The sequence below is a fragment of the Vigna umbellata genome, chromosome 10 (genome assembly GCF_029865625.1).
Source record: "Vigna umbellata cultivar VRB3 chromosome 10, Vumbellata_1.0, whole genome shotgun sequence".
NCBI lineage: Eukaryota > Viridiplantae > Streptophyta > Magnoliopsida > Fabales > Fabaceae > Vigna > Vigna umbellata.
This window is the reverse complement of record NC_142174.1, coordinates 16136277-16150016: the sequence shown is the minus strand read 5'-3', so window position 1 is coordinate 16150016 and position 13740 is coordinate 16136277. Positions and strand designations below refer to the sequence as shown.

Genomic DNA, 13740 nt, shown 5'->3' with positions numbered 1-13740 from the left:
TAATTAAGTTTTGATACTTACTTGTTAATTAACTTCATTGAGTAAAATTTGACTTGAAAGTTGAAGTGTCTTTAGTAGATACCCACTCTCGGTTTGAACTTGAAGAAGTTGGAGCAAGTAATTCGAAAAAAAAGAAAATGTGATAACATAAAGGTGTGTTTCTCGGTCCTACTCATTTATATACAGAAATAATTTGTGTGAAGAGTTTGTTTAGAAAGATAAACTAAGAAGTTTTGTTACCAATAATATACAATTTACTTGTATATAAAACTATAATATCACATAATATAAAATATTAATATTTAATGTTTATAGGTTTTTTTCTTATCGCTCAACTTATGTTTACTCAACTTTATTTTTTTACTTAATAAAACTTTCAAGTCATACTTCTTAATAATAATAACAATAATATATAACTAGAAGAAAATATATAATAAAAAAAGTATTAAAAGGGTATGTAGGTTTGTGATGAATAGGATGGGAAAAGAAGAGGAGTTTGGTGGGGATAAGTTGAGGCGTGGCGTGGGTCTGAATGCGTGAGAAAGAAAAGAGTGTTTTGTTTATGAAAGATATCTCCACGATTGGCGCAATAAATGAGCAAATCTAACACCTTACCACATCATCTCATGCTCGTGCATTTGTCTCGCTTTCCATTTCTCCCATTAGATTTTCACACGCACGTCACTTCACCGTACACTTGTCATACACTGCTGCAACTGGTTTTCGTTCGGGTTTAATGTTTCTTCAAACTGACAACACATTCAAATTTACAATTGTGATTTATAAAATTACAGAGGAAGATAGGCTGAAATTTCTAGAAGAGTTTCATTCACAAGATAAATTTTTGAATGGAGAGAATCCTTTCATCAAACTTATACCAAAGAAAGAATCCAAAGGGTTTAGCTTAGGGGATATAAACTTATCTCATTAGTACAATGCATGTATAAAGTGGTTGCAAAAGTTATAGCCAATAGGCTGAAGCATGTCTTACATGAAGTTATCAATTAGTGACATATAGTGCATTCTTGTGAGAAAGCACTTTATTAAAGAATGCTCTTATAACTAACGAGGTGATAGATGTAAGTTTGGTGGTATAAGTATGGAGGTGAGACCAGTGGATAGGTATGTAGATGTGCTGAAGTGTAAAATTCTTCAAGTATCTTTCATTTAATTAGGAATACTGATTGGGGCAAACCTAAAAGAATCTACCTAAAATGTGGTCAAGTAAAAGTATTGTAAAAGAAAAGTTCTTTATGAAAGCTTAATAATTTAAGTTTTGCTTTGAACCCTATCCTTATAGGGTTACCTTACCATTCATTAGGTAAAATAAGAGAAGATTTGTTGCTCAGATGGCTACGTTGGTTTAGTTGTCAAGAACATGGGAAAATTTAACAACATTTATTTTTTTAATAACAATAGCATATACAGTAGAAAAATTCTCCTCTGTCAGTCCAAATACTAGAGATCTCTACATCAGAACCTTTTTTATTAGGAACAACAGTGATTTATTGCAAAGCAAATACGTAGAGTAGGATTATTGCTATTAACAGTCATTTATCTGAATCGATAAGGGAATGCATCTGTGAGCTATGTCAACCTGTAGTGTCAACGAATTACCAAAATTTGTATTTTACTACCACAAACCAACATAGACAAGCTCAAATTCTACAAGGACATTCTTCACTGCTGGACCAGAGAATTATCATAACAGCATTGTGCCGGATGGATCACAAGGTTAAAGGTGGTCTCAAAATTTCCAAGTGAAACCGCTAACCTCACTGCCAGAAAATTGCTACTGATAACAAAAGAAGCTGAACATGTAATGGCATGTAAGACTTTTATTACTCTCCCTACCTACCATAATTCAACATTGCATTATGTTGTAAATTGCTTGACTGCATCATCATATTCAGGAGTCAGATCACGTTCAGTAGAGGATGATCCTATATCCATAGGGAGATAAGACCATGCTAATGCAGCCGTACTAAGAACAATCACAGTTGTGATGGAACCCCAAATCCATCTCTGCCTCTTGTTTCTTCTTTGTCTCTCACGCCGTGTCATCTCTAGATAAAACAGCCAAAAACTCTAATGAGATTAACAAATTAATCAAGATAAAAGAAACAAAATCATAAATTGGAGTGACCTGATAAAACCCATCTCACAAACTTGAACAGACATAAAAACAACCAGTCCACCATATCCCTAAAACACATAATTGTACCAATCTAATATAGATAAATTAAATACACAGCATAATGATAATTGTGCAATGAAGAAAAATAAATTAACAAATAAAAACACTAACACAATGGAGATAGTTAAATGAAGAATAAAGAATAATCGATATGTTTCCTTAATCAACACAATTATGGACTAATTTAATGACGAATCTCACCTACTACTTCCTGGTTCCTCTGAGACATCTCCCTATTCATGGTCTCATAACAATGGAGACGTTCCATAAGTCGAGCAATATCAAAGTTCTTTGCCTCTAGTTGAGCTTCCATCTCTGCCTCTACCTCTGCCCTGGCAATTCCTTTTCCAATGGTATTTGATATAATTCTAGCAATATAAACTTGTTGACATAGATCTTCCACCCCATCAGAAATTAGCTGCTCATCCTTCGCAACAGAAGTAAGCTCTGCAGGCAATATAATCCCTGCTTGATATAATCCTTGCCTGATACTTTCCCATTGGCTTCTCATGGTATTTAGAGATTCTTCTGCTTTCTTCCGCTTTTCAATCTCTATCAACATACTTAATCTCATTTCACGTAATTCAACTTCAATATCAACATCGTGTATAGAATTTTGACTCATGGTGGAAGAAAATTCTACAGAGAAAAGTGTCAAGTAAGTTAATAGACACATAAATATATCTTGCACACTACATATGACTATAGAATAATATTTTTCCTCTCCTGATTAGTAAATGAATCCACCCTAAGATTGTTAAAAGAAATAACTAGCAGTAAATCTAACCCAATTTACCTTCCCATGCATCATAATACTCCCCAATAGGACTGCTAAATTTCATAGAAAGGTCTGTTGCATTTTCTTCCCCATCTGTGTTGCTTGCAAAACTCATTGAATCTGATGGATCAAAAAAGTCTTCAACCTCTCTAGCTCTGTCCAAATTCAATGTCAGTGACTTGTCCTTGAGTAAATAATCGGTTAAGATACTACTTTCAGTTTCTCTGGTACAATTTGCAGGGTCACCACCATTGCTGCTATCCAGTTTGCCGTCATAGACACCATTCACCATATCCTCTTTAACAAGTTCAGTGTTTGTAAAAGTAACATGGAGGTCACCAGCTGAACTTGCAAAAACACCATCAAAGTTCTTGTCATTAACATTTTCATCATTATGAATATCCACATCAGAATCAGAGGAACTCTTGATGAGAAGACTTGGGCCACGACGTTTGTGGTTGATGATGTATGGTGAAGGAGGGAACGAGGAAGGAGTTTCCGGAAGGGGTGTCACCTCAGGAGTGGAATAAAGCGTAGGCTTCAATGGAGGACGAAGAGCCTTACTTTTATTGGCAAGTGCTTTAGTACTCCTCTCGAGCTTCTGTGAGTTCGGAATAGGAATGAAAGTTCGAGTAGATTTATCAACCGGATTTGAATCTCCCGGCTCTATCAACCTATCCAGTGCTATGGCAGTAAAACTTGACATTGCTGTACAATCCACAAAGCCATAAATTAACTTGGCACAACTATATAGTCTTTAATCTTTGACAAATTATTTGCAGTCGAAAGCAAAAAGCATACAAAATTTTTCTAAAAAAGCTTAGAAAAGAAAAAGAGATTAGAATTTCGTTTAAAAGGTAGGAGAGAGGCAAATCAAAGCGAATCTCACTGGATCGTGGCAGGTCAGTCTGCCACTTACAATACCTTGTTGCGTATTTAAGTCGTCCGCTTGCTTGATGGGAATTGCGCTTATGCTTATTCACCTTACAAGGTTCACCAACGCTCTGGGGCAAAACCCCTACTGGTAGGCAAACAAACTCAATAAAGTTTCACACCCAAACACAGATTTTAGCAATCTTTCCACAGCCCTAATGCAATAATTCAAGGACACAATTTCATTGTATGATTGAAGCTAAACACAACTAACAAAATTGAATTTTGATTTGTTCTTCTTGAGTCAAGGACCCAATAAGAGAAGCAAGGGAAGGATCATCCTTTCTCCCCCAATCCAAACCACACAAGTTGATAAATAGCATTAAAGCGGGTCAAAAATTCAAAACACATCTTTTTTTTTCAAATAATCTAATTTAATTTTTTTCATAAGCAGCAAAAATACAATATTATTGTCTTAAATAATAACAAAATTTCATGCGTTATTTCCTCCTCCCCTTGACATACAAAAAAACAAAACATATAACAGAAATGATATTTACATATTATTTTCTCCAGAAAACTCCGGAAACAACAATAAAACAGAAACCGCGTAGAGAGAAACCCAAACGAAATAACCGGAAACCTAAACTGGTCTCAGAAACACAATACAATGCAAACAACCATTCCAAAGTGAAGAAAACTTCAACAGAGAAAAAAAGTGCTAGGACGCGTGAGAAAGAGAAAATACCTAGAATAGGGAAAAAGTGAAAATGAAGGAGAAAGTTGAGCGAGAAAGAGAGTGAACAGTGTAACAGAGGAAGAAGCGGGAAGCATCAAATTTTGCAAACGTTTCTTAGTGTTATCGGTGGCGACTGTTGATTTGTTGTGTTGTTTCTGGCACGCCAGCGTGCTTCTTGCAATATATATATATATATGTATATATTTAACACCCGACCAACCTAACCTATCTTCCAAGAAATCAAATCGTTATGTTTTGTGTCTGTTTTTCCTTCTATTTTATTGGTAAATCTGTTTTTGAGCAACCTTTGTATGACCAGTTTTAAAAATAGAATCTTGGAGAGAAAGATAAAGTTATGACCGTCTCATGAGTTTAATTCTAGTTTTTTCCTACTTTATCTGTATTCTTCGTACTTTTATAATCTTTTTTTCTTTTTGGGTTCCTTCATCTGTGGACCCTCATTGGCCCAGCCCATTAAATTTCATGGGATCAGAATAAAAGTTTCAACCAAACACTACTTCAAAATTTGAAAATTTTGAACGTGACATACGTTCTTAGATATTTTTTTCAGCTTCAAGATTTGAAAATTTTTAAAATGAAACCTTACTTTTATTTTGAGTTTTTAAATTCAGTTTTTATTTTTTTTAAATTGTTACAAATTAAAAAACGATTCTTACGTTTCACTTCAGCTTCTCAAATATAAATTATAAATAAAAAAATAATTTATTCATTATGCTAAAAAATAATAAACATAAACATTTTAAATTTTGGTATAAATTAGACAGTAAAAAGATATAATCATAATAAACACACGTGACATGAATAATTTTTACGATAAGAATTAGCTATCATGTTAATATTTCAAAAAGGTATATTTAGTTTCTATTAAACAAAAATAACATATACTTAAAAAAATAGCAAAATATTGAAAAATATCATACATAATTTTCTTAATCACGTAAAAAATACAAGTGCGTTTAAAAATAACATAATAGCTCAATGGTGATAAATATATAATGTTAAATTAAGCATTAGTTTTATAAATTATTTTTCTGAATATTAATGTTATAATACATGTGTTTGGAAATAAATTATTACAATTTTTCATATAGATTATAGTTATTTTTAAATAAATTTTTATTAAGTATTACTATAAATTTTGAAGTTATGATTATGTCTTTAATCATCACTATTAACAATCAATCATATCAACTACAGTATTTTATACTATAATATTAATCTTATCATATGGTTGATTTAATTTTTTTGTTTATTTTTTTTATTGATGTCAACTTAATTTAATTCTAGTAGATATTAACAATAGTACTAATTGTTAATATTAGTTGAAAGTGTCTTAATTAATATTAAAAAACCATCTAAACAAATCACTTATCTGAAAATAGCATTAATATCAATGAAAAAATGATTATAACATATATCATGATAATCAATCGAAAAAATGTAACTCTTAGTAAATAACCTATTGACAAAGAATATGACTAATATTAAATGTCAAATGACAATTGTTACCATTAGTGTAAAATGAAGATATTATATTGGTTGGTTGCTGAAGAAATTATGTGATAATTTATGGTGAAAATTTGTAAATATAAAAATCATATTACATTGTTAGTTTAACCAACGTAATATTTTCTGTAAAAATAAAATAAAAATCAAAAATAAAAAATATATTAATATATTACTTTTGAATAGAGAAATATTATATTACATTGGTTGTTGAATAGAATCAACATTGTTTTGTATTAGCCATTAATAACTTAAAATTTGATTCAATTACTTATTAGTCTATTAACGTATACTCTTAAGGGTGTTGTTCCCTACACCACCACTCCTTGCTCCCAGCACCTCTCCGTTCCTGATTTTTCCTTCAGTAAAATTTATTTTTAGGGTTAATATTTATTACCTTCTACCACTCCAACAATAACCCATTTCTGGTCCCCGGATGAATGCATCCGGCGCGACAATATCAAAAGTTATTCTTCGCAGACAAGCTCTCTTCCTTTCTTTAACGTTTACTTCTTTCTTTCTCTCTTCATTATTTTACCGTGTGTGTTGTGAGAGTCTGGCGGACTTTCATTTGGTGGTGTGAGAATCCAGCGTTGCGAGAGTTCGGTGTTGGTGGTGGTCGTGCTTGAAGGTGAAGGTGCAGTGTTCCTCCCCTCCCAGGTGCGTAATAAACCCTAAAACAAACATTTTAACCTTAAACGAATGTGAGCATCCGTCAACGGATGTCAACATCCGTTGAAGGTAAAATGGATGTCGACATCCGTTTTGACCTTCGCGGCGGGCGACTGAAAAACAACAGCAACACATGTTAAAACCAAATAGATTTACAGATTTAAACTAATCTAGGATGGAGATGAAAAACCAGATCCCGCTTGATCTACGTCATCTGCACCAGGAATTAACACCAACAATGAAAGGAAACAAACAGAAAAGGGAAGAGAAGGTTGAAAGAAAAGAAATAAAGGAAGAAGAAAAGCTTAAACGGAAATGACAAGTGAAGAGAGAATCCGTGAAAGATGGTGGTGGGGTGCAGACGCGAGAGTGAAGAAGAAGTGAGTGGTAAAATTAGGGTTTTGAAATATGTTAAAAAATCCCAAAAGGTAAAAGTAAAAAGTTAAAATAGAAGGGTAGTTTGGAAATAAAATAAATTGGGAAGGTGGAGGAAGTAAGGAGTGGTGGTGGAGGGAGCAACACCCTACTCTTAAAATAAGTCACGCAACGCTAGCCAACTGCAGCCCAATCCTACTAACAATCGATCGGTCAACTCTCTTAACCGCTTAGTCTGGATATCATACTATACAAACATAGTAATGATTCTTTGACACACTTTAATTTTTTACATTCATTTAACACTATCTTTTTTATTTTGTATTCTCTCATTTCTTAAAAAAATACAAAAGTTTCCGTTATGATCATTTTATCTTTATATATATGTATGTAAAAGTAATCTATTCGAGTTCTCTTCCCTTTTCGTGTTTTTCATTCTTCTTTGCAAATGTTTCCCATCTCGCTTTTCATCATTTTCCCACATAGCACCTCCACTCACTGCTTGTACACATGCATATGTCTCCTTGCACTGCCACCACGACTGCCTTCACACAGCGTCTCCACAAGAACCCGCCCTGGGTTGAGCGCCTCCACACTTGATTTTGGTCCAACACTACCTTCGGCTGCTTCTTCGTCTAGCCCTTCTTTCGCTCCATATTTTGGTCCAGGCCAACGTCTGTCTTATTCTGGTCCAAACCCTCCTTATCGCATGTGTTTTTCTTGGTATTCTTTCATGGCCGTTTTGATCTTCTTCCTTAACCTACAAAATTTTCCCTCACCTCACTTTTTCGTGCCCTGACCATTTTCTCTAGGATTTTCCCGCACTTTCCCTACCGCGATTCCTCTATACAGAGCTTTCCAAGAATGGCCAAAGTACAAGAAGATTGTGAAACTTCTCATCTAATATCAGGGTAATTGAATAGTTTTTTTAAACATAAATGTAGCTATGCTATGTTATGTATGATGTTAATGTGTTTTCTTCATATTAGTAGCCTCTCAAATAATAATTTGTTGATTAAATTTACTGTTGAATGTTGAAACTTTTAGTATTAATATTAATAAGTTATAGGAGTTTGAAATCTTTTTCATCTTAAGTAAAATAGGAGATAAGTAACTTTAATTTTGAGAAATAATAAAGTGAATTATGCGATGAGGAAGTTTTTGAGTAAAACAAACAATTTCTTGCAAGATTCTTTGTACACTTTTTCTACTTAGGAAGGAATAGTCAATATTATGAACCATAAATTACAACAAAACCTTTTTGAGTAAAGTTAATGCAGATAGCATTTTTTAACATATATGGTTCTGACACTGTAGGTTACAGAAACTTATGCTCACATTCTAAAAGTTATTGCACACCTCAATTACTAATCTCCACATTCGCCATTAAAAATCCTTACGAACGAACAACATTAGTTCTTGAACATGTTAATAAGATAGGTTCTAATGTACTAGAATGCTTTTGATTGATAATTGAATATTGTAAAAAGTGAAAAAAAAATCACATACATCGATTTTGAATTATAACTTATGCAATAGCTTTTTTTTACTTATAAATATTTGTCTAGTAATTGATGTTAAATTATATGATGTTACATAAACATAAATTATAAAATATTCGTAAGGTGTAATACATCACCTGAAAAAAAAAAATCAAAAACAGTAAATTCTAACTCATTGGCTCATCTAATATTGTATTTAAGGTGAAGATAAAACAACAGAAAATAATGATACCGATAATGTATATGAAAAAAATCATAACATCGGAGAAGAATCATTATTATAAAAGCAAAAGAAAAAAGCTTATATGATGCGTCACTCATAAATAGTATACATATATTTGACTCAATTGGCATACATTCCCCACTTTAAATGAGAAGAATTATTCTTCAACAATTCGATGTGTAAACAATATAAAATCGTTGAAAAAAAAAATTCCTTCATTTATGTGGATTAATCTTTGTCAAATACATTTAGCTCTTTGTTATCGATCCTATTTAAATTATTAAATGGCAATTAAAAAACAGTTTTTATATTATCATTCAATTCATATAACAGGACGTTATTTCAATATTTTTTTTATTTCCTTTTTCTTGTGAGGACTAACTCAATTTGAAAAAAAGTCAAAATGATGAATCTCTGTCAAATTTGTTACCAAACACGAGGGTTGATTATGAACTAGTTATAATTATACAAAGGAGGCTAAATTTTACGTATTCCTGAGTTATGAAAGAACAAATAAAAAAAATCAAATAGTCATCGGTTCTTAATTAATAATAATAAAAAAAAAACAGAGTACCTTTGGATAAGAATGTCCGGAAAACATTCAAATGTATTCAATTGATTAAATTTTAAATGATCTCATTTGAGAAAAGATTTAAATTTATTAAATTTTACTTTTTTTTATTTAGATAAAATATTTTAATTATCATTCAAGATAAAAAAAATTTATTCAAACAGAAAATAACTATTACTAATTTAAAAATATTAATATCATTTTTTTAATATTGGTTAATGTTATATTTTGTCAAAATAGACAATTTTTATTGATGTTGTTTGAAATTAATTAAAATCAACTACAATATTAATTTAAGTTATTTTTATCATATTGATGACTGAAGAGTTTTTTCTTTCTTCTTTCTTTCTTTTACTTTCAGATTAATGTTGACTCAAAAAGTGAAGTCGAGATTAAAATAATATGTTAGTTGATTTTTTTTTTGTTAATAATAGAAAAAATATTAACAAAATTTTAGTAAGTAAAGTATTGATGTCGATCGCGATGATAGAAAAACAGACACTTATCGACTATTAATAAAAAAAATCTTTTCAATATTGGTTGAATTTTTTTGGACTAATATTAAATAAATAATAATAATAATTTGCAACAACAAAATGACCTTAATAAGTTAAATCGAATAAAATAACTCTTATGAACATTAAGAGAAAAAAATATTTAAACTTAAGCAAATTATAGTGATCCCAATAATAATATTCAAACCAAAATTGAAAATAAAATAAAAGTAAATTACATAAGAATTCCAAAATTTTCTTTTCATTTGAAGTTTGAAATGATCTAATTTTAAATAATTTAATTGTTTTCATGGGTTTTTCTTTTAAAAAAAATGTTTTACTCAAACAACACAATTATCATAAACCAAAGTTTTCTTTATAAAAATAATTATCTTCTAAAAATTCCCCATCCAATGTAAATAATCATGAACATGTGAGTTATTGGTAGGTAAAGATTAGAGTGATTAAATTAAGTGATTTCTTTTTGTTTTCGCTTAACTAATTTAATTAAGGTTAACTTTATATTATTTTGTTTATTTTATAACTAAACTCATCCTTCTTTTTTGGGTGTACTTGGGTTACCGGTAAATAAAATAAAAACACAATTTACCAATAATATAATCTAAAATAAATTATTTAATATTATACTTTTGGTGAAATAACGATACTTATGTAATAAAGCATACAATACCTAAAATATATAATACCTTTATAACAAATTTGCCAGACAATTAATATGTTTATTTTGTGTTCATTAAATAGTTAGGTTAGGTTCAACAAGTTATTAAACTCGGTTATTTAATTAAATTATAAATTATTATGCTTGACCAATACCCACGGACTGAACTTAATTCACCAAAATGTAGTGGAATTAAATGGATTTCAAAATGTGACGTGACTTGTTACATCCTAAAAGTAACAATGGTGGAGAGATACTGCTAATTGTGGTGAGATGACCATCATACACATAGCAACAGTGAAAAAGTCATTACATATAAAATTCAATAATATGTAAAAAAATCAAATCTATGAATTCTTTTTCCTAGTTTTGAAACCCCCTTTTCAAAAATCTGTTTCCTGGTTCATTCTCCAAGCATAACACACCGAGTTAAAGTATTTAAACTGTTGTTGTCCATGATATAGAGTATGAGAATACATGCAATTGCGTAAAACGTTGGAGGATATATACATTTGCTTTTCATTCGAGTTGAGTGCATGAGAAAATCAATTTTTTGACAAGTTAATATTAAATCATTCATATACGTTAATTTATTATTATTATACCACACAAATGCATGAAAAAAAAGCATAAAATTTATGATGAAATCAACGTTCAAAATAAACTTGATAATTAAGGGTCAAATAGCCTTGTTCTCACTTGATAACGTCATGAGGGCGGTCAGGGATTGCGGCTCACTGCATGGATAATTCATCAGGTTTTTGTTTTTGTTGCATATAGTCACCATTTTCTAGTATTCATATTCTTACATGATTTTTACACAAACCATCTCTTATAAACATTCATAAAAGATGACATCATGGGAAGAAGAACGATGTTGTATGTGCAGTGTGTTTTTATCTGGCCTCCGACAATTCAACTTGTAATGATAAAGCATAAATATTTATGTCATCAAATTCAGCAAGAAACAATAGAAAGTTTCATGAACATCTTATGATGATTTGACACGAGAATCAAACGTTAATTATTCTTTGAAGAAATATAGCACTAACTTACACTTGAGTCTGAAACCTGAGATGAGTAATCATTGTAATAGATGACAGGTTTATTGGAATTGGTATCCCACATGCCTCCTTCCTTCACATACTCAAGATACCTAGCAAATTCAGGCCTAGCTGTTGTCGTCTTCTTCCGCCGAAAATCAAAGAGGCTGAGAAGTGGGTGAATCTTCTTCTCCTTAGGTTTACTACTTCCCTTTCTCGTGGGGTTTCTCTGCAGATTCATCTCACCAAAGGTTGAAGCCATAGCTCGAGAAGGCAAACTTGTGCTCCTCTTAAAATCCTCATTTGAAGTTCCACTGCCACCATGTTCTTTATCTAATTTCTCATACCTAGAAGGGCTTTTCCGAGTGCTTGTGGATCTAAACATGTTGGACTGTGTTGAGTGAGAAAGAATGGTTGAGTTTTAGACGATGAAAGGAAAACGATTGGTGAGAGATAAATATTGTGTGATGATACAGGACATTTTATATATTAGGTTTGGTTCGATTTTTCTACGTCTGTGCTCTTTGGTGTTATCCTTGGTGTTTTGTTTTCAATGTTTTGTATACAAAACATGAGGAGTGACTAAATTTTGGCTGACTTTGGTGCCGTCCCAACAAAACTCCATCCACAATTAATTGAAAGTCAAAAAATATAAATTGAGAATATGACATTTTAGTTTTTCTTGGCATACCAAGCTTTGTTTCCTCAGTCAAAGTGCCATTAATTGATGTCTCCATTAAATATTTATTACTTGCACATGAAAACATTGACACATTCAAATGAATTGGTGGGAAAACTTGACAAGATGGCGTGGCTGAGAAAGTTGATGTGAGAAACGAAACCATAGTTAGAAAAACGGTTTCATAAAACACACTAATACCATTTATTTTATCCTCTATGCTAAAAAAAAGACAAATACATAGTTAGAAAAACAGTTTTAACATATGTTATTATATTATTATATAAAAAATAATATTGTTATAATTATAATAATAACACAAGTTAATGTAATAACAAGGGAGAGAAGATATCGAAGTCAATTTATAACAATTGTGTTTTTCATAATCTGCTCCACTTCTTTTTTGTCAATTTCTCTGTACTTTTGTTTGACCCCTATAATCAGTATACTTTATTTTTACTCACTTTCTTTTAGTTCCTTCCTTTTTTTTTTTCCAATTTCTAACCTATCAAACAAAGTGTTAAAATTTAACCATCGATGCCTGTATAATCTATGATGTTATTTTGGGACAATTTCTATTTAGCACTTTTAATAAAATAAATGCTCATGATGGAGACATCGTTGTGTAAGTTCTAAATAAAATTCGAATCAATCTGAGATGCCTACCAATATTCTTGACTGCAATTTAAAGTTCTTTTGTTATACATTAACGACTTGGTTGAGTGAAGCTTTGAAAACCTACCCACACACGCAAGAAATGCACATGCACAGTTCGTTGAAAAAATTACTGATGGATAATTTTATTATGTTGCTTGTTATTATTGTTTTCACCACTTGATATTATAGAAGGATTGAATTTACATTTTTAATTAAGTTTAATATAGCTCAAATACACTCCTAAAAACTACCTAAATTAATAAAAAGGAAGAAAAATATAGGAAAGTGGCATTTTAAAAATTGAACTTGATATTAATTGTTTAATAAACTGTAGTGGTAATATTCCCAGTAGTTAAGTATACCGTCTAATTAGTTTTTCATTGTTATATAATTGAGTATGACAAAAATTAAGTCTTTTATATATCAATAATGTGTACATTATTGATTATATTTTTTTAAAAAGTAACACTAATTGAATTTATAATATAAAAAATCCTTATTTTTTGGTTGGGGTGAGACTTGACTATAAGCTGTTCTGAATTTGAGAAGTAGCCCAAAGAAACAAACCACTATGACAGAGTCTGCCAATACTTTCCAGTGGCCTGTTGATAAGAAGATTGTAACATCAAATACAACCCAAACAGTGTTGCAACAATTGTCATTGTTTTCGTGATGCTTTTCAGTCCAACCTTCTAATGTATGACATTTAGCCGTGTCAAGTTTCAAAGTTT

At 31.0% G+C, this 13740-nt stretch overlaps 2 protein-coding genes across 5 annotated transcripts; both read right to left on the bottom strand.

Moving 5' to 3' along the window:
• Positions 1–1376: 1376 nt before the first annotated feature.
• Positions 1377–4952, bottom strand: LOC148192037 (uncharacterized). 4 transcript variants are annotated; one of them, XM_088100961.1, is made up of 5 exons: positions 4597–4952; positions 3900–4063; positions 2994–3683; positions 2399–2836; positions 1377–2066 (listed from the first exon to the last, which is right to left on the bottom strand). In XM_088100961.1, the coding sequence occupies exons 3-5, from the start codon at positions 3679–3681 to the stop codon at positions 1876–1878; spliced, it is 1317 nt and encodes a 438-aa protein (XP_087957087.1). In that variant the 5' UTR covers positions 3682–3683; positions 3900–4063; positions 4597–4952; the 3' UTR covers positions 1377–1875. The 4 variants fall into 4 exon arrangements, with proteins under 4 accessions (XP_087957087.1, XP_087957089.1, XP_087957086.1 ...); XM_088100963.1 differs by having other exon boundaries at positions 3900–3996; XM_088100960.1 differs by lacking the exon at positions 3900–4063.
• A 6480-nt stretch (positions 4953–11432) lies between these two features.
• LOC124833854 (uncharacterized) lies at positions 11433–12126 on the bottom strand. Its single transcript, XM_047308416.2, has one exon. The coding sequence runs from the start codon at positions 12056–12058 to the stop codon at positions 11678–11680; it is 381 nt and encodes a 126-aa protein (XP_047164372.2). The 5' UTR covers positions 12059–12126; the 3' UTR covers positions 11433–11677.
• Positions 12127–13740: the final 1614 nt, after the last annotated feature.

Excerpts from the sequence above, each read along its gene's own strand:
- LOC148192037 (XM_088100961.1), bottom strand. The coding sequence starts at position 3,681 with ATGTCAAGTTTTACTGCCATAGCACTGGATAGGTTGATAGAGCCGGGA. Across the intron at positions 2,837-2,993 it reads GTATTATGATGCATGGGAAG|AATTTTCTTCCACCATGAGT; the intron begins GTAAATTGGGTT and ends TTTTCTCTGTAG. Across the intron at positions 2,067-2,398 it reads GAGGAACCAGGAAGTAGTAG|AGATGACACGGCGTGAGAGA; the intron begins GTGAGATTCGTC and ends TGTTTTATCTAG.
- LOC124833854 (XM_047308416.2), bottom strand. The coding sequence starts at position 12,058 with ATGTTTAGATCCACAAGCACTCGGAAAAGCCCTTCTAGGTATGAGAAA.